A 20,430-nucleotide genomic window follows, 5' to 3' on the forward strand; every position below is an offset into this window, starting at 1 on the left:
CCCTCATTTGCATAAAACAGGATGCTAATTCATAGTTACCACACTCACACTCAGCCTTCCCCCTTAGCAACCACTATTCCCTGGTATTGTTGTTTTATGCATGCCATTGACTATTATGGCAAAATGCTGATTTGGGTTTAAAAGCTTATTTCCAACTTTTTTCTTATTTTTGGGCCGATCCCATTTGCGCACCACTGCCCTATGCTTAAACAGCTGAAATCAGCCAAAAAATAAATAAAAGTTATTTTTTATAGTTTTACAACTATTTCCCATGCCAATGACCATATATTTGGTCATTGTCATGCCTACTACATTGAATACATGCTTTCTTTGGAGCTGTCATGCCTCAGTTTTGTAATTTGCAGAAATGTATTTGGTTAGTAACTGAATACATTTCTGCAGGTTACACTATTCCTGCACAAACAACTACCTCCTTCCTGGATCAGTAATTCACCTTATTTGCATGGTTTTCACCAGGAATTAGCATACAGCAGTGGTGTCTGTGCAGGAATAGTGTAGGAGTGCTTGTGCACATCCTGGGAGCTTGTTCCTGGATTGCTCGTTGGCCATATTGCATGCAGCAGCTCTTGCACTATTCCTGCACACCGTGCAGAGTTTGCTGAATCCTGGGAATATTCTGCAAATAAAGCCAAGTTTTCTTGATTATCATATCAATTATATCCTCGCATTTCTGGGTCCATTACTTTCTTTGCCAATGTCTCTAAACAAAAAGCAAATAAAGGGGAATGGGGGCACCCCTGCTTGGCTCCTCTGTTCAAACACATTTTTATAGAGAGGAACCCTCACACTTTAATTATTGCCTCTGACACTTCATATATATATTGTATCAGGGAATGTAAATGCTTCCATTGGCCTACTCATAAAATCCCTGCTTATCCTGTCAAATGCTTTCTCTGCATAAAGACCCAAGTACAGCTGTACTTCTTACATCCTGCTTCCCTCTGGATCATCATTGTCCTATTAATGTTGTCAAATGTTTGCCTCCCTTTCACAAAACCACATTGTTCCATACCTATCAATTTTGAAAACACCTTTGCCATTCTTTAAGCTGTTCTAGGGATAAACACTTTGTAATTATGGTTTCAAATGTTAACAGGTTTGTATAAAACAGGGTCTGATGAGTTTTTAGTCTCTTTAGATAATACGGCCACCATAGCTTTCATCCAAAATGTTTGTGCTTCCCCATCTTTTAAAATACTTTTAAATAACACTTTCCAGATCTTTATCACCTCAACTTCAAAACTTCCACAGGAATACCATCTGTTCCTGGAGACTTTCCTGTACAGTGATTAGACATCCCTGTTTTATATCATTCCCTTCCGTCTTAACTGTTATTTATTGAGCCTCATCTATTTCTAAACTTGGCACAATTAAGTATTCCATAAATATTTCCATGTTGCTCCTTCTTGACTTCCACACTTCTCTGCTTTATACAAATTTTCATAAAATTTCCAAAAATATCTCTAGTACCTCCTCAGGATCTTTGGTTATTGTTCTTGTAATAGTCTCCCTATGTTTCGAAACAACCCTTTCTACTTCCTGTTTCATAACTCATTGTGCTAAGAGGTTTTGTGCTCTGGAGTTATTATCAAAAAATAGTTGCTTAACAGGAATCTTTCTAAACTCATGCATATAATCTAGACACTTCCTTATTTTCTCTTTGGCATTCTGCACTTACACCTCTTCTTGTTCTGTGATATTTCCTTATTCTGCAATACTTTAACCTTTATCAGCCCAGGTATTTCCTATTACTTCGTAGTCAAATATTTCTTTTATTTCTGCCCTGCTTTTAAACTTTTTTTCATTTTATTCTACTTACTAGCTATAACTCCTGAAAATATTTTTATTTTCCCTAATAACTCTCAAATGATTTCCACTCCCCATTTGTTAAATTCCTCTCTTTTTAATAGGTAGGTGGTAAAGCACCAGTGTTTCATTTTTACCTCACCAATGTACATTTTTATCTTAGTTTTTACTGGCACGTGATCTGAAATAGTTATTGGATGAGTTTCAAATCTTTCAATGAAATACAAATGCTCCTGCAAAAAATAATTTCTATCTAGTCTAGCTGACTTATTGTACTTGTAGTATAATATGCAAATTCTATCTGAGCTCATACTATTGAATTCACAACTTCCATACTAAACATATTTATAGATTTCTTCAGAAATCTATCATCTTTTGTTGTATTTCACATCTAGGTCCCCCTGATACATTGTCAGTAGTGCATATCAACTTCCAGTCCCCTTCTATAAGGAATATTTCCTGTTAAAAGATTATTATTTCTCTCAAAATGTTCTTTAGCTCTATAATAGCAATTTTTGGTGAAATATAAATACATGCCAGTGTAATCCTCCTCTCTTGCCAATAGCACCTTACTTCCACAGATCTACCATTATTGTCTTTTTTACTCTTCTGTCACCAATGCAGCCCCTCTATTGATTAGTCTAATTACTCTCCTTTTTCTTTGCTCCTGATATTTTGCTGAATATTCATCCTGACATCCTTTCTCTATTAAATTTACATGCTCAATTATTTCCAAACACAACCCCTGCAACATTGCTATTTGCACTTTGCATATCTTAATATAATTCAATAGTCTTTCCTCATATATGTCCTATACCTGTAAGGCCAGTTTAATTCCAATATAACACGAATAGCTTAAACATTATGATAAAAATTTTCTGTTCTCACTTATCATACATGACAGTTTTTTTTTAATATGTATTTCCAACTTTTGTGTCATATGCACACACTAAGGGTTGGCAGGATGATCTTTTATACAGTTGTTTCATCTCCATTTGAACATTTGCAATGTTTTTCATTACTTTTTGCTTTATTGAAAACCCTCAAAAAACTAAATACATTTTTAAAACACCCACATCCCCTGTTAGCTTAGAACAATTACACAGAAATATGCACATTTTCAAAAAATGAAGTTTAACCCTCCAGACTGAAACATTTTCCCAAAATTGACAGCTGCAAAAGCAGACATTACCTAACCTCAGATTAAGCCTACTTATGGTAAAATGCATGCTACAGCCTGTGCTCCCACTTACAGTGATTGCTTTCTGTTCTCTTATTATCTCTATTCCCCTTCCAGAAGTGAAAACAGCTTATATGCTTTTCAGAAAATGTGAACTTTTAGCCCTAAGCATTAGTGCACTGGATGCCTTTAAATAAAACTAAAGTGTGCACTGTTCTCTTAACTGCATTACAGTAAGGCTGCTAGGAAGGATATTATCTCTTATTCACTTACCATATTTTCAAACATTATTTTTTACTGAGCTGCTTGCCACTGGATCTTTAAATTTTTCATTCCCCACATCAAAGAATGCTCAGAAATCATGAAATTAATTGCTTGCACCTGCCAACAGCTGGTCTGCATGTAAAAGTAGTCAGCAATGAATCTTTGTAAATTTCATGCAGAACAGAATGTACAGCTGCCTTCAGCATCAGACTTCTTCACTGGCACTGAACATTTGGTAATGAAAAAAAAAAACAACAAAACAAGGCAATGTCTTTGCAAATGTAAGAAACATATAATTTTCACGATTTTCCTCATTTTGTCTTATTGTTAAACATACTTACACACAAGAAACACTTGTTTATAGCTTAAAGCAAGTACATTAATCTAGACATTCACCCTTGTAAAAGTAAGAGAAAATATCTTAATTCTACATATAATCAGTGCACTTTTACTTCCCATCTTTACTCCAACAGCTGAAGATCACAGCAGTTTAACATTAAACATGCTTTAGTCCAGCCTCTCTTCTCTTGTCATACTGTGAAGACTAGAATTCTTTCAAATGAAAAAAGTACTTGTTTACTTTAATATCTTTAACACATACTACAGTGTCAGAAGAGCCCCTCTGGAGAGATCAAAATGGCCACTGTTCTGTGAGCACTGCTATCACCTAGCTCTCTGATATACCCTGGATTAAAACAAACCCCGAAGGCAACACAGAATTAATAATACAGAAATAACTGTAGATATTTACGGCTAATATCATCCAGTAAACAAAAGAGGAAGAAAAAGTGACAGATTCAGCTCAGAAACAGCAGGATTAACTAAGATTTCTCAATAACAGCGTAAGCCATGTGCTACTAAGGCCCTGCAGCTGACTACAAGATTGGTAAAACACTATACAGCAAGATGTCAAAAGAGGAAAATAATATGGAAACAACAGCAATTAAGACCAAATTCTCAGTACTAGCCTCACCTAAGACAAAAGACAACTAAACAAACTGACAACTCTAAAACTACAAATAAATCCAAGACAGACCAGCCAGCTAATCTGGAAGACATAAAAACTGCCTTATTACCTATCCAGCAAGGAATAAAGGACTTATCATTACAATTTCAAACCTTTTGTGACTCATTCAGCCAAATATTATCCAGAATGGAAAAATCTGAGTCCAAAATAATAGAAAATGAAATAAAAATAGACTCTATTTCTCAAAGAACTGATGCCCATGACAAAGAAATACAAAACTTACAAGCAAAAATAACAGACCTAGAAGCAAGATCTCGAAGGAACAATATCATCATCAGAGGATTAGCTGAAACTATACTTCATAACAATCTAATACCAACAATCAAGCAAATAATAAGTTCCCTGCTAGAGGAACCTGAAGAAATACAGCAAGTAACAATAGAGAGAGCCCACAGAGCCCTGAGGGAAATACAAATACCACTGAAACCAAGACCTGTCCATATTAAAATATTAAACTATCACGATGTAAATAAACTCATACTGGCAGCAAAGAAAAAAGGCACACTCACCTGAAATAATAATAAAATATCCTTTGCTCAAGACCTCCCAATACAAATAAGACAAGCAAGACAACTATTATCTCCATACTGCAGGTTTCTAATCGAAAAAAAAATCAAACTCTAGATGAAATATCCAAATCAGTTAATATTCTACATCAAAGTGGTTAAATACATGGTCACTAACCCCAAAGAGGCAAAAGATACATTCCTGGCCATTTTCAAGCGAATTCTACCTTCAGAAACAAAATAAATCCACAAAAAATGATAAATGACCCTTGGGTGAAGAAACTACCCCATTCATGAGCACTCTAGCTGGGATCCAACTCTGAAAGCTTCCCCTTGCTGTCTAGGCCCTTAAATCCATGATGTGAGCCATGAGGAACACAGGAAAAGGAAGTATAGCCTAGGTAGGAACCAAAAATCAACTGCCGTTTCTGATGCGCAAATATAGGAAGGAACCTCCTCCTGGGACATCGGTCTGCAAACTCGGCCCCCCTACAATTTTGAGGGCTCCATTAAGAACAGTCAGACAAAATGGATTTCAGCAACCACCAAAAGATTTTACTGCCTGAAAAACGAAAATTGATTTGCACCAGCTAAAAGAAGAAAGTTGCCCCATATATGTCAACCAACATGCAAGCAAAACCTTGTAGAAATAAGGTACTGTTGAAATGAACCATTCACTAAAACAGTACTGAGAAGGTGAATGAAAATCCAGCCTTAAATAATAGGCAAGAAATAAACTGTCAGAAGCAGGCTAGCTCATAGGTTAATATTGGGGAAAAAAAGGAAAAAAAAATGTTAAATGTTTTATGTAAATACTAGAAATGTGTTAAAAGATCCTGGAGAGAAGTAATCTCAGGAAAATAGTAAAAAAACCTAACAATCTTGGGATAATGTAAATATAGCCTTAATATGCTAACTATAGCAGAAGGACTGTTTGGCTAAGCTGTTTTTTTTTTCTCTCTATGTATATACTTCCTACCCCTGATAAATAGGTGCCAAGTATATATTTTATAACCCAGACAGAGTGATGTAGAAAAACATTACAGGCACCAAAGAAGGCTGAAATGTGAATAAATAAAGGGGAGGAAAAAAAATTAAAGAAAAATGTTAAAATGACAAGATTGATTGTTTAACAATGTTACTATGGTACATATATTGCTATAATTTACTGAGGAATGTATATTAATAAAAAACAACCATATGAAGGAGCCAGGAAACTGCAAACTTTTATGTCTTCTGGTACCTCGGCTATACAAGCCTTCACAGGAATAAATTAATGACAACAAGCAGCATATTTTATAACAGCAACAATTTAGTAATCAATTAAAAAATTACAAATTTTAAAGCAACATGACATTTCCAAGGTAACATTTTATAAAGTCAGATGCATTTCCAAATTTAAACTCCTAGGTGCAAGTGTGCCATAATTAACGTATATTAATAATCTGTTTTAAAAAATACTATTAGAAATAGTCACAAGACAAAAACAATACATGTTGTACCTTAAATGCAATACCATAATTGTATAAATAATATGTTGGAAGAGGCTAGGGACATTAAGTAGCAGTATTTGTTGATTGAGGGAACTACTTTGTTCAGCTTTGTCCTCATTGTATATAGTAACACAGGGGGGATACTATGGGTTAAATCCATATCTAAAAAGAAAACACATTCCAAGATTAGACGTAAAGGTAAACCATATAATGAACCTTTATCCTCCCCCCCTCCGATTACGCCAGGGATATAGTGGTTAGGCACAGAGTAGGGACGGGGATAAATAGATGCTTTCCTAAACCATCACACAGTAACACATACAAAGATAACAAAACAAAACTAATATACATGGCATATCTAAGGAATACACCTAATAAATAAATGTGGGAAATAGAATCATGGAATGTTAAAGGGCTCCAAAACAAGAAGAAAAGAAAACTATTCTTACACCTTACATTAAAAACCACAGCCAACCTCATACTAATACAAGAAACGCACTTGACTGCAGATCAATGGGCAGCAATTAGCAGAAAGAAATGGATAAGTCAAATCATAGCTTCAGAGGGGAAAACAAACAGTGCTGGGGCTGCCATAATAATTAAAAACCAATTTAAGGAAAAAATACTTAAAACCAAAGCTGAGAAGGAGGGAAGATGGTGTTAAGTAACATTTACTAGTCCTACAAAACCAAAACCTATAATGGTACTTAATGTTTACGCACCCTGTAATAACCAACAACACTTTTTATGTCATTATACCCAACTTTAAACCAATTTAAAGATCACTACCTAGTGACTGGAGGTGACTGGAACACATATCAAAACCCACAAAAGGATAAATCTAATCTGACCAAATCACATAATAAACAAGCCACATTAGCCCTTAATGAACACAAACAAGATTTCAAACTATATGACCCTTTTAAATATGGGAACAGTGAAGATAAAACAGGGAAATCCACATTCTATTCGCAATGCCACAAAATGTGGTCAAGGATAGACTTCTTCTTAATTTCTGACATATTCATTAACATGGACCCAACAATAACTATACATACCAGGTTCTTTTCAGATCACTCCAAAATCACACTGAACATTAACGGGGACAAAAAGATATATTTAGGGAATAAGGGTCATAATTGGTCATTAAACCCTAATTTACTTTCCAAAATGGATGTAATAAAAGAAACATACGCAATACTAAAAATAGCTCTTACAAATATCACTAACTCCCAAGTACCAACTGCAACCAAAGCACAAATTAGAGGACTGTTTATCAAAAAAGCAGCATACTATAAAAAAATACAGCTGAAAGAGGAGCATATACTGAAAGGGAAAATAGAGCATCTTGAAAAAGAACTAATAAATAACCGCAAGAACCAAACAGCAGAACTTTTAAAACTGCAAAGGGATCTATATATGTTAGAAACCAGGAACCTATCTTTTTATGAAGCCAGAATATTAGCCACTTATGCAGAAGAAGCTCAAATACGTTCTAGAGCTCTGGCAAGAATCAACACAAAAATGCCTCCAATATATCTGAAATAAACTACAGAGACAAAAACTACACAAAAAATGAAGACATTATTAAAACATTTGAACAAATATACTCTCAAATATATAGAGCACAAATACTACAAACTTCAAAGGAAGATAGAACTCTTTTCCTTCAAAAACTGAAATTCCCTAAACTAAATTTAGACCAACAAAAAAAATTAACTGAACCGATATCCATCAGTGAAATTATTACAACAATCAAACACTTAAAAGTGCATAAGGCTCCGGGTCTGGATGGACTCACATCAGAATTTTACAAAGCATTTTCTCCCTTGATAGCCAAACTACTATACTATACAGTGAATTACATAATAAACTATAAAATAAATGATATCCACTTTAATGCCTCTAAAACCATCTTTATATTAAAAGAACACACTGACCCAAAAACCCTGACAGCTACAGGCCCATCTCCCTCTTAAATATAGATACTAAAATATTTACCTTTATACTTGCAAACAGAATGAAAAATCTGATAGAGAAAATAATCTACCCAGAACAATCTGGTTTTATGCAACATAGACTAGTGACAATACATTAACATTAGATGTACTAATATACTACACTAACCGATACAATATCAACATCTACACAATGGTAGTGGATGCCCACAAGGCATTTGATAGGCTTAACCTAGAATTCTTAATCCAAACACTACCCTACTTTAATATACCCAATAACTTCATTCAGATCATCCAAACTCTCTATAGCAACCCATACACATCTCTATATATAAATAAAACTTGGTCAAATAGGATTCTAATAAAAAATGGAACAAGACAAGGATGTCCATTATCACCCTTCCTGTTTAACCTTTACCTAGAACCACTCTTTCTATACATTAAACAAAATACATACCACAATCCTCCATCAATACACAACTTCAAAATATACCTCACTGCATTTCCAGATGATCTGAACATATACTGCACTACACCAAATTCAGATATAAACAAAATAATAGCTGTAATTGAACATTTCTCGACTATGTCTAACTAAACCTCAATAAAACTAATATTTTCCCCCTAAAAGCACCCAGACTCATCTCACTAATACCATTGTTAAACACAATAAAAATAAAAGAAGAAACTAAATACCTGGGAATCACCTTTTTCCAGAATAACAAAGACTTCTACCAACACAATGTAAACCTTAAATGACAAAACATAATGCAAGACTGTAAAATATGGAACTATCTAAAACTACCATTCTTGGCCAAAGTATAAATAATCAAAATGAACATTTTATCTAGACTAATGTATACATTCATGGCATCACAGACAATAATACATAATAAATTCTTCAAACAAATTCACACCTTCCTAGCAAAACGTATATGGGAACCCAAAAAAAAAAAAAAAAAAAAAAAAAACAGAATCTCCTATCTAAAATTAACATTCCCCAAAAACAAAGGAGGACTAAATCTACTAGATTTTAAAATGTACTACTCGATCAATAACACTAACAGAATATTATGAATAGCTGAACATAACCCGTCAATGGAAAATTAAGTCTCCTCTTTGGGTGACAATCTATTTTATATATATATATATATATATATATATATATATATATATATATATATATATATTAAAGCTCTAGGTTTCAATCCCAAAGGACTTCCATTCCTGAAGCAGAAAGAAATACAAAGTTATAACATTATAGAGCCCTTAAAACATTCTATCAACTTAGCGCAAAAACTCTTTCAATTCTTGAAACTTGGACAAGCCATGACACTATTGCAACCCCTTTATAAAAACCCAAATTTAAAAATAAACAATAAGATGCTGGACTTACTCCCTTTTCCCAAACTGAAAGATAAAACAATCCAAGATATTTATCCTTACCTTAACTGTTCAATACAAGAAATGAGGACCAACCTAAACCTCCCTAAATCACACATAATAATCCTAAGACAAATCAAAGAACTGTGTTCCAGCTACCTCCAAAATGCTACTATGACCATTAGTGACATAGAAACTTGTAGCAGGTTTTGGAAAACTATTATCACAACATAGAAAACTATTACTAATTCATATAAAATGATAAATGAAATTAAATACCAGAAAGACCTCCTTTTCTCTAACTACTGGAGAAAAATTAAACCATCCACAGATGATCAGCAAATAAGCCAGGCAATCAATCTAACACTGAAGATTATACCCCTCAAAAAGTTAGCATACACTCAGCTCATGATCAGTAATAATGCATATTTTACACCTGCAATCCTACACAAATGTAACACATCAAAAACACCTTTCTGCCCACACTGTAAGGACCAGATAGCTGACTTAATCCATATATTTTGGAGCTGTAAATGTGTCTACAAACTCTTGAACTCTCTCAAGGTACAATTACACAAAATGGGTTATCAAACATCAACATTAACTTGGGAATTCACTCTATTACACATTCCCCCACCCAACATACCAAGAAAACAAGCAAATACGTTTTTAACAATCTTCCTACTAATGAAATTGTATATAGCTTTTAAATGGCTAGATACGATAAATATATCTTGGGAGGGTTTTAAACAAGTAGCTATGCAACACCTTTTAGCTCATAAAATAGTAATAGACAAAAGAAACAAAAACATGAAATCCAGAAAAATTTGGGAACAAACCTTTAATATCATATTAGCAAAATTCATCACAAAGCAACTTAGAAATACACTCTAATGGAACCGAAGAACACATACAAGTTCAGATATTAAATAATAACTGGGATATTATGAATGTATATACTATCTGTATAACTGTGGAATTAACAGTGAAAGCATCTATGTACATAGTATAAATAGATATGAGATATGTTGTATGAACTATATCCTGTGGTATTGACATCAATGTATAACATATATATATATATATATATATATATATATATATATATATATATACGGTCATGTTGTAAGATGGTCTTTATCTGTGACATTTATTAATATAAAAAGAAAAAGAAAAATTATTGAAAAAAATATATATCTCTGACCACACAATACACAAAACTGCTTTATTATATATAACACGCAACTTATATCATGAAATGTTTTATACAAATATTAATAAGGAAAACATGTTTTATTTACAATTCTTGTTCCCTTTTTAGTGTCCTTCTAAACATTAATGGCATAAAATGGGGTATGTGCTTTACAGTCCAACCAGACGTTTAGCAAAGTCAATAAAAGTCCATTTTTTCAGCCACTTTTTCTTGCAAAGCCATATTTCACACATGTGATTGATGCATTATATTCCATTTATTTATGAATTTCATTGTTGCTGGTCTTTTTTCCCATTCCTCTACATCTCCCAACATCAGACTCTAGTTCAAGTCCAAGGTACTGTTGATTCTTTTATCCAGGTCCCACGCTTTTTTTCTGACTCAAACATTTTCCTATGGAACATTGAAAAAGGTTTTACTGGCAAAGTCTCTCTATGAACTTTACTGTCAAAAGAATGAAAAGCAGTGCCCCCTTCTACTTGTTGGATCTTATTTTTGGATAAACTTTTTTGTGTCTTCCTTATCTTGTTCTACATCAAGTAATGTCTTCAATACCCCAGGGAAAAATATTCTGAAGATAGCTGGATACAGCAGCTTGAATTTCACACCTGCCTCTCAATATTCCCTGATTGCTGGGATAAATTTGATTCTCTTATACCTGGTGTGCAGTGAATAATTATTTTCTACAAATGCTTAGATATGGGCAGTTTTTAATACTTTGACCTTCTGCCACAGTTTTGTCAGGATTAATTAGTTCTGCTTGCATGATTGCATCTTTACTAATACAGGTTTTCGCTGCTTTCTCATGGCTAGGTTTGGAACATACAATCAATGTGCCCTTTCAGTTAACAAATCCTGCTGTGGAACACTACTCCATTTGCTTATATATGCCTTCATTAAATCAATAGACTATGTTCCTTCCAATTTCTCTAGTACAGCAGAAAATCTCAGGTTTTCTCTGTGTGCTCTGTCTTTCAATGCTACTATTTTTTCTTTTGAAACAGCTTTTCTTAAGAAGTCTTATACTCAGACAGCTTTTTCTTAATTTCAGTGCCTGATTTCTGCAGTTTTATTAGTATCATCTGAATGGCTAGGTAAAGCATCTTCTATTTTTCCAGCCTTTTGTTATTTGAGATGACATAGTCCTACAATGTTCCATTTATTTTAATAACCCATGAGTACATTTGATTTATTCTTTCCTCCAAATTACCAGAAGACATCTCTTGAACCAAAGCTGAAACATGAACTGCTTTTTGCTGAAGACCTGCAAAATCTTTCTTAGACAGTAATTTCTCTTCACCTTTTCTAGTTTATTTTCTTTTAGGTTCTTTTTGATGGCATCCAGGCAGTGTACTTACTACCAAGTAACAGAATCCTACGCAAAAAAACAGTTTCAGTGGCACTCTTTTTCCACAGTTTCTGTTTTCACACTTAGAGTACTAAAGTTAAGCTGCTGATCAGTGTGCAGCCATCTTGGAAGTCAAAATCACCATGTTATTACAAAAATTGTCTAAAACCACAACCACCCTGCAAAAGTAAAAATACATGCAGATACTTGGTTAACTAGAATATATGGAATCCAAAGGGTGGGATAGCATAGAAATTCTGTACTGTTGTAAGTATATCTGAAGGTCTTAATTGTTAATTTGTCACTCTTACGGTAACTTGCATGGGACCAGTGCAGTATAAGACATTTGTCACATCTCAGCTGATATGTAGACACTATTCTTTCACATGAAGAGAGCTTCAGTAAGAGTGTTCTTTCATTTTACAACAGCATCATTTTCATTACAATGGTTTACAGTCTGTAAAGTCAGTACTTTTTAACCTTTAATCATAACAAGCACAAAACATTATAACTGGGAACAAAAGCATAGACATCAGAAGTAAGCAATGGGACTGCTTGTTACTTAGAAGTTTGAACTTTAAAGGTACAGTCTGCTGGGTACATGCTTTAGGAACCTAAGAACGGTAACCCTTCAATTAAATGTACTGTTATATGATATATGTCACATTAAAAAATGGTTTTACCAAAACATTTCTAACAAAATGTCACGTACATGTAGATACATATTTGGTTCATCAAAGCAGTGTTTAATTGTTAACTTCTTACCCCTGAATCAGAAATGTCAACATCATCATAAAGGTCTTCCATCTTTGTTTTTGTATCTGGTAGGTTTTCAGTATACGTATTGGGTTCTGTACATTTTCTCTGCATTAAACTAAAATAAAGCAAAATACAAAAAGCAAAACAATTTTACACAGACACATCTGGTAGCTAGAAAAATGTTATAACTGAAAATTTCTGTCTAATAGTGTGCTTTAAAAAAGACTTTTTTCTAAAATAAATACTTACAACTCTCTAACTATGGCTCACATTGGAAGTAATAGACATAGAATTACATCTCTATTTAAGTCACATGAAGACTGACTATACTAGAGTAACTAGAACAGTGCTGCAGCCAGGCCACTTGGCACCCTCCTCGAAGTGGCATCCTTTCAACTAGGGCAACTCTTCTTCAGTGTCAATCACACCCCACTTTGCCCCACCCAAGCTATGGTACTGAACCAAGGCTGTATGTACCCTCTGTAGCTTAATGAAAGCAACTTTTTTTCTTGAACTCTGTGGAGGTTGCACTGCTCACTGTCTACTTAAACATTTAAAGCAGCTGGCTTGATGGAAATGAATGTGGTTAATGCAAAAATTAAAAAAAAAATCACTGCTCCAAAAATGTACACCCAATATGTCCTATTCCAAAAATAATAAAAAAAAAATCCATCCTTAAAGTCTACACCTAACTCAAAGTAACACTGGGCACTGCATAATCTTCCTTGACATCCAGGTGCCTATTTTTTTAAATTAAAAACATTGCAAAGGCCGTTAATAGAACAGCTTTAAAACTGAAAATGCCGTTCATAGAAGTTGCTCTTGAGGGGAGCTGCACCCCCACACCCCCCACTAATTACATATACCAACTTTGAGATCCCACTACAATGAGGAAAGGGCAAAAGTTTTGATCTTCACTGAGCCGCGATCTCACAATACACACCTCGATGAACAGCATTTTTGATATTAAAGCTACCTGATTAATGGCCTTTTCGATGCTGTGATATAGTCCAAAAATATGTCTTGCCTCTAGGACCCTCCCCCTTTTTTACCATATTTTCCACTGGTCTACTGGCTTGTGTCACTTCCCTTTTATTTCTCTGATTTACAAAGTCATAAAATTAAAGTTTACAGTCACACTTTCCATAGTGATAGGAGTGATCTGCTTATCACACATAACAGACTTCTGTACAACATCTGAAGCAAAAAGTGTATTATTTTTCCAATTAATTTTATTTCTAAATACAGCCCTTTGAACATATTACTAAGTTGAAAACTCCTGACATGATATCATTAAGTCATTCCCTCCAGGAGAGCTGTTTCGAGTGTGTACCTTTAACTCCCAGTGGTGTGGCTTCAGCCTTTAAAAAATTAAGTTATCACCTTACAGTACTAATAAATAGTCACTGACAGAGGTCATATATCAATGCAGTTGTGTTTGCCAACATGTATGCTTCAAGATAAAATATTCTGATACCTTGTATGTAGCATGGTTTTGGAATTATTAATGCAAATTTGAAAAGGCAATATTTGACGCCTAGAGGAGCAGTAGGAGGTAACTGCAGAAACGCCTGGAGACGTCACTTGGCTGTAATGAGGACTGAACACACAATGCCACAGTACCTACGTCAGTGTATAAGCTATTATTTCTTTCATACTAAGTACAGAGACAGGTGAAGTCTTATATCCTAGTAAGCCAGGTTGTCAGGTATATCTCACAGGTGGAGTACCCTACATTCAAAATTACCACTTATGATGACTTATTAGTGAAACCATAACATGAGCAGGTAGCTCTCTTTCTGCATCAATTTATAATGTTGATAACTTATCCAGAATGCTTTTGGTTCTATATGTAAATTATTGTTAATATTTGCTTTCTGTGGGTGTGGTTGTAAAGAAAACCTGGATCAAAAATAAAACTCAGTCTTACAAGCCTGCTGTAGTCTTCATTTTGTTTTTAAATCACTTACAACTTTGTAATCAGGAATATACCCATAAATGAAATTAGCTGTTAAATATAGATGCATGTGAAGTATTACAATACACGTTAAGAAATTTTCTAAGGAGTGCTATTTCCAGCAGTGAGCCTGTCTTTAGTATCAGGTTTGCCCTACAGGTGGAGCTGCACAGCCATGAGGCTGTCCAACACAGCAGTTGCACCTGTAGAGCTGCATGACTGGGTAGGGAGCACTGCCATCATGCTTATATTTTCACCATCCATGGTAGGGAGTGGGCAGGCAAGGTTACAATTCCACCAGGGTATTTAATCTGTTGTGACATGCCAGTCTGTGTCAGCTATTCCCCTCCCCCTGATAGTTTCATAGTTTAGTACTAGGCTATCTGCCCTGGGGCATTTGTAAGCCTAGCCATAGTGATGTGGCTTTCGCCACACCATGAAATGGTGCAAAAATGCACAAAAATGCATAGAATAGATTTAGAATACTGTGCCTCTGTCTAGTAGTGACACAATGAAGGCCCCCTTATATAATAGAATTAGTTTACTGTGCCCCTGTCTAGCAGTGACACAGATGTGACCCCAGGGGTAAACTTACGATCTCCCATCCACTCATCAAGATTTCTCTTGAAGAGAGTCAGTGAGGGGCTCTGCCTAACATGAACTGGGATCTTGTTTCAAAGCATGGGAAGCCTCTGGGTTATGAATCTATCCCTCCAGCATGTCCTATTCATACTTGTGCCTAGCTTTAAGTCTTTAGCTCTCGTGGTCCTGATGGATTTGGATTTTTTGAAGTGGAGCATGTCCATCAGATCCTGATTGGACATGGCCTTGTACGTCAGGCAGAGATCACCTCTGAGCAGGCGGTATGCTACTGAATAGAGCTGGAGTTTCTTTAGTCTGGAAGAATAAGACATATGTTGGAAACCCTTGATCCCCTTGGTGAGGTACTTTTGTGGTCTTTCCAGCTGTTGCAAATGCCGGGTGAGGTACATACCAAATGGGGCATTGTACTCAATCATGGGTCTGATGAGGGAGGAGTATAGGGGTACAATGACATCCTTGGATCTGGATGTGAATCCCTTCATGATGAGGTGTGCAAGGTAGAATGTTTTTCTAACCACTTTGGCAACGTGGGTGTCAAATGAGAGGTCGCTGTCGACTTGGGTCCCTAGGTCTCTGATTACTTTTTCCATACTCAGTGGGTTGCTGTCTATGTGATAATTTGTGGGTACTCTGTTTTTCCCAAAGGGGATGACTATACATTTTTTGGCATTTAGTTTAAGGCCGTGACTCCGGCACCAGTTGTCCATTTCTGTGAGGCCTTTTTGTAGGATGTATGTGTCCGCTGGTGTATCGACTATGACGCCTCATTTGCAGTCATCTGCGAACTTTGTCAGCCACAACCCTCCCATGTTTGCTTTAACATCTGAGAAATAAATGCCAAACAAGAGGGGTCCCAGGACAGATCCCTGTGGGACACCACTTGTGACTGGCTTTGAGTCTGACATTGCTCCAGCGATTTTAACTTTATGGGTTCTGTCCTTTAGCCAGTTTGCAACCCATCTAGTGACATAAGGGTTTATGTTTAAGCTGGTGAGCTTATCTATGATGCCTGAGTGGGGTATTGTGTTGAAGGCCTTAGCCAAATCCAGGTAGGCTGTATGGACTGCTTTGCCCTCATCAATGGCTCTAGTGACTGTTTCAAAAAAGTCAACCAGGTTCAAAAGGCAGGATCTGCCCTTTACAAAGCCAAACTGGGTGGGGTCAAGTGTCTGTAGGTCCCCTATGTCTCTCTTTATGAGTTCCATAATGATTCTTTCCATAGCTTTGCAGACCAGGCTGGTTAAGCTTACGGGGTGGTAGTTCCCAGGGTCTGTAGAGGTACCCCCTTTGTGGAGTGAAACCACTGTTGCTGTACGCCAGTGTTCAGGTACATATCCTGTAGTAAGGCTAAGGTTAAATAGCATTTTTATGTGCGGGTTTAGCTCCTCTTGGAGTTCACGTAGCACGCAACCCGGGATACCATCAGGTCCCATTGATGCTGTGTTTTTAGCTTTGTTGAGAGCGGTTCTCACTTGGACATCTGAGATTATAGGGAGATTACATTCAGCTGGGATAAGTATTTTTTCTTTTAGGGGTGAGGGAGGGGAGAAATTTGCACTGAACCTGTCAGCCAGAATGTTGGCAATATCTGTGGGTTCAGTGTATTTTTTGTTGTTGTGAACTAACTCTGAGCATATCTGAGGGTTTCGCCCAGGTTTCTAACATAGCTGAAGAAGGCTTTGTGGTTATCTTTAGTGTCCTTAGCGATTTTTCTCTCAAAGTTGGCCTTGGATGTTTTTATGAGAGAACGTAGTTTTCTGCTAATGTTGATCAGAGATGTCTTCCCTTTATGGGATTTTGCTCTGTCGTGCAGTAGCTTCCTTCTTTTGTTATACAATTTGTTAATGACTGAGGTCCACCAGACAGGACGCTTACCTTTGGTGGAGAGGGACTTGGATTTATTTGGAATTGCATGATCCATGCATTCTTGGAGATGTCCATAGAAAGCATTTGTGAAGGATTCGGCATTGTGGGATGTGGTATCCACTGGCCCAGTGGGCTTAAAGGATACCATCTCAGTCTTAAGAAGAGTGAAGCCTGCTTTTGAGAAGTTTTTCACTGTGGTCTTTTGTGCTTGGGGTGGAGGTAGGATATGTATATCCAGGGTGATTAGTTTGTGGTCAGATCTCACTAGTGAGGGGTATACCTCCGGTGTGGAGCATTTTGTCCCCATGTTTGTGATGATCAGGTCTAGTATATTATCTCCCCTAGTGGGAGAGGTGACTAGTTGTTCCAGTGCATTTGAATTTATGAATTCCAGGAACCTTTGGGCTAGGGTGTTAGGGCTAGAATAATGTACCCAATCTATGTTTGGGTAGTTGAAGTCTCCCAGTATGATGGTATTTTGCGATACATTCATATCCTCCAATGTTTTCAGAAAGGCTGAGTGTGGTTCCTGAGATTGGGAGGGTGGTCTGTAACATGCTACCAGTTGTATAGCAGTTTTGCCTATGGTTAGTTGCACCTGTATGGTCTCTGATGCTTCATGTGTTGCTACTAACCTGGAGGTGTGGGTGTCCTTGATGAATATGAACACGCCCCCTCCCTTTGTGGTTCGACCCAGGTTTTGGGGCCGAAAAGCATGATACGAGGTATAGCCTGGTAGTGCTGGGGTGCTCTCAGGAGCCTTGAACCAGGTTTCAGTTACTGCACAGATGTCGATGTTCTCCATACTGAGGAGTGCATCGAGTGCCTGCATCTTGAGATTTAGACTTCTGGCATTGAGCAGCATTACCCTTAGTTTTTTTTCATTTTTGTTTTCTAAGGAGGTGGGTTTGTCTTTTGAACCTTGCTTAAAAAAGGCACTATGGGGGTGGCAAGAGCCTTGGCCAATATCCGGAAGCCCAGTGGTGACAGATGCAAGCCATCCCTTGCAAAGCAGCATGGCTTGTCCAACATGTCATCCCAGGCAGACAGACAATGGATCCCTTTAGAATGACACCAGTACTTGAGCCAATTATTAAAGCTGATCATCTTGTCTTTGTATTGTGGCATCATTCTTGGTGAGGGCAAGATGCTGCTCAGGGTCAGGGTCATACCAGCCTGTGCTACATAATCAGAGAGCTCCTCTGTGTCTCTTTTCATGTAGTCCAGGGAGGTATGTCTCAGGTCATTCACGCCAGTATGGACAATGAAGGAGTCATATTTGTACTTGCTTTGGAGTGACCTGAGTGCGTGTGTTATGTGGCAGATCCTAGCTCCCGATAGGCAGCTCACAGTCACCCTCTCCTTGTTCAGCCTGGTAAGCGGGACATCATTGTGTCTGACTATAGAGTCGCCTATTACTAGTGTATCAGGCATGATGTTTGGCCTTAAGAGCTGTGATTGGTTGACACACTGATTTATTGAAGTATGTGTTGCATGTGTTTTGAGGTGGTGGATTTTTGTATGTCTGCTTTGGGAGCCTTTGTTGTTTTGGTAAGTTTTTTATTAGAGCCTCTGAGTATGTCTTTGTGTTTTTATGTGTTTGGTTTGCAGTTGTGGTAGGTCTATGTGGAACTGGGTTTGTTGTGTGTGTGGTTACCATCTCCTCCTGTCTGGTCATGCCAGCCCTGAGTTGAGAGAGTTCAGCCTCCAGTTTGGCTATATAGTTGCATCTCTCACATGTATTTGTGTTTGTTGGGAGGAGGAGAGGGGTTGTCTGTGTACATGAAACAATTGTAGCATTGTCTCAAGATACCCAGATTAACCAGTTGAAGTGGAGAGGACGCCAGCAATCTACCACTCGACATGCTAGAACAGTATAAGGGAGTGTTGTGCCTTTAAGGGAAGTGGATGTTCACAGGGGTGGTAGGTGGATGTAGTTCTTACTTAGTACGAGAGTGCTTACTTAGTAGAGAAGTTTTGAGAACAAGTGCTAGGCTTATAATATAGCGAGTAGTCTGATTATACTGAGAGTAGAGCTTCCTTAAGGGAAAATTTGAAAAGCAGACTTGGCAGAGCCAGAAGAAGTTTAACCTTGTTTAACCGGTGCTGCACTATGCGCACAATCGCACAAAGCCACGCAAATGTGGATTTTAAACAGGGAACTACAAAAGAGCTAGAAATGGTCCAAAACAACCAATTACTACAGCTCTTGTGCTGAGGTCACTTCCTACAGGGACAGGTAGGCTGCTCAAGGCTCCCTACTCCCACTGGTGAGCAAAGAAACTTCCTTCTATCCAAGTAAGGTAATGGACAACACAGGAACTACACCACAGCCCAGAATACAGCAATGCCTGTAAACTGGTCTAAACTAGCCGAGGAGAGGCGGGAAAACAAGGATTATTTTTTTGTTTTTTTGTTATTTTGATAGAAACACACAGAAAATGCAGAAACAGTGATAAATCAGTTACACAGGCTAGCACAATTTAGTGGGCAGCCTCAACAGTTAAATTAAACAAACAAACAAACAAACAAACTTTCGATCAAATTCGACTAAAAAGTAACTTTAAGTGCAGATTTTAAAATAATGCAGCAAACAGCTAAAAAACAGTTTAAGCTTGTTAAGGGTAAGCTAGAGAAACTATTCCAAGCAAAAAAACAGCAAAGATACTTAAATCCAGAAAGTAGTCACTTTTCTGAGTTCTCTGTAACTAGGACCACTCTGCAGGACTACGAGGAGCTTGTCTGAGTAGTATAGCCAGAAAAAAAACACCCAGAGGCGGATTTTAAACAGGGAACTACAAAAGAGCTAGAAATGGTCCAAAACAATAAATTACTACAGTTCTTGTGCTGAGGTCACTTCCTACAGGGACAGGTAAGTTGCTCAAGGCTCCCCACTCCCACTGGTGATCAAAGAAACTTCCCTCTACCCAAGTAAGGTAATGGACAACACAGAAACTACACCACAGCCCAGAATACAGCAATGCCTGTAAACTGGTCTAAACTAGTCGAGGAGAGGCGGAAAAACAAGAATTATTTTTTTGTTTTT

At 36.9% G+C, this 20,430-nt stretch overlaps 1 protein-coding gene across 4 annotated transcripts in view; it reads right to left on the reverse strand.

The window, feature by feature from the left end:
• The window catches only part of AFAP1L2 (actin filament associated protein 1 like 2), a 2,783,820-nt gene that overhangs the window by 524,461 nt on the left and 2,238,929 nt on the right, over positions 1 to 20,430 (reverse strand). For all 4 annotated transcript variants that reach the window (XM_044055822.1, XM_044055821.1, XM_044055820.1 and 1 more), the window contains one exon: positions 12,965 to 13,073. In XM_044055822.1, coding sequence (XP_043911757.1) covers positions 12,965 to 13,073 — 109 coding nt within the window. The remainder of the gene's footprint in view (positions 1 to 12,964; positions 13,074 to 20,430) is intronic.

Source organism: Protopterus annectens, chromosome 14.part0, assembly GCF_019279795.1.
Source record: "Protopterus annectens isolate FY-2018-M chromosome 14.part0, PAN1.0, whole genome shotgun sequence".
NCBI lineage: Eukaryota > Metazoa > Chordata > Ceratodontiformes > Protopteridae > Protopterus > Protopterus annectens.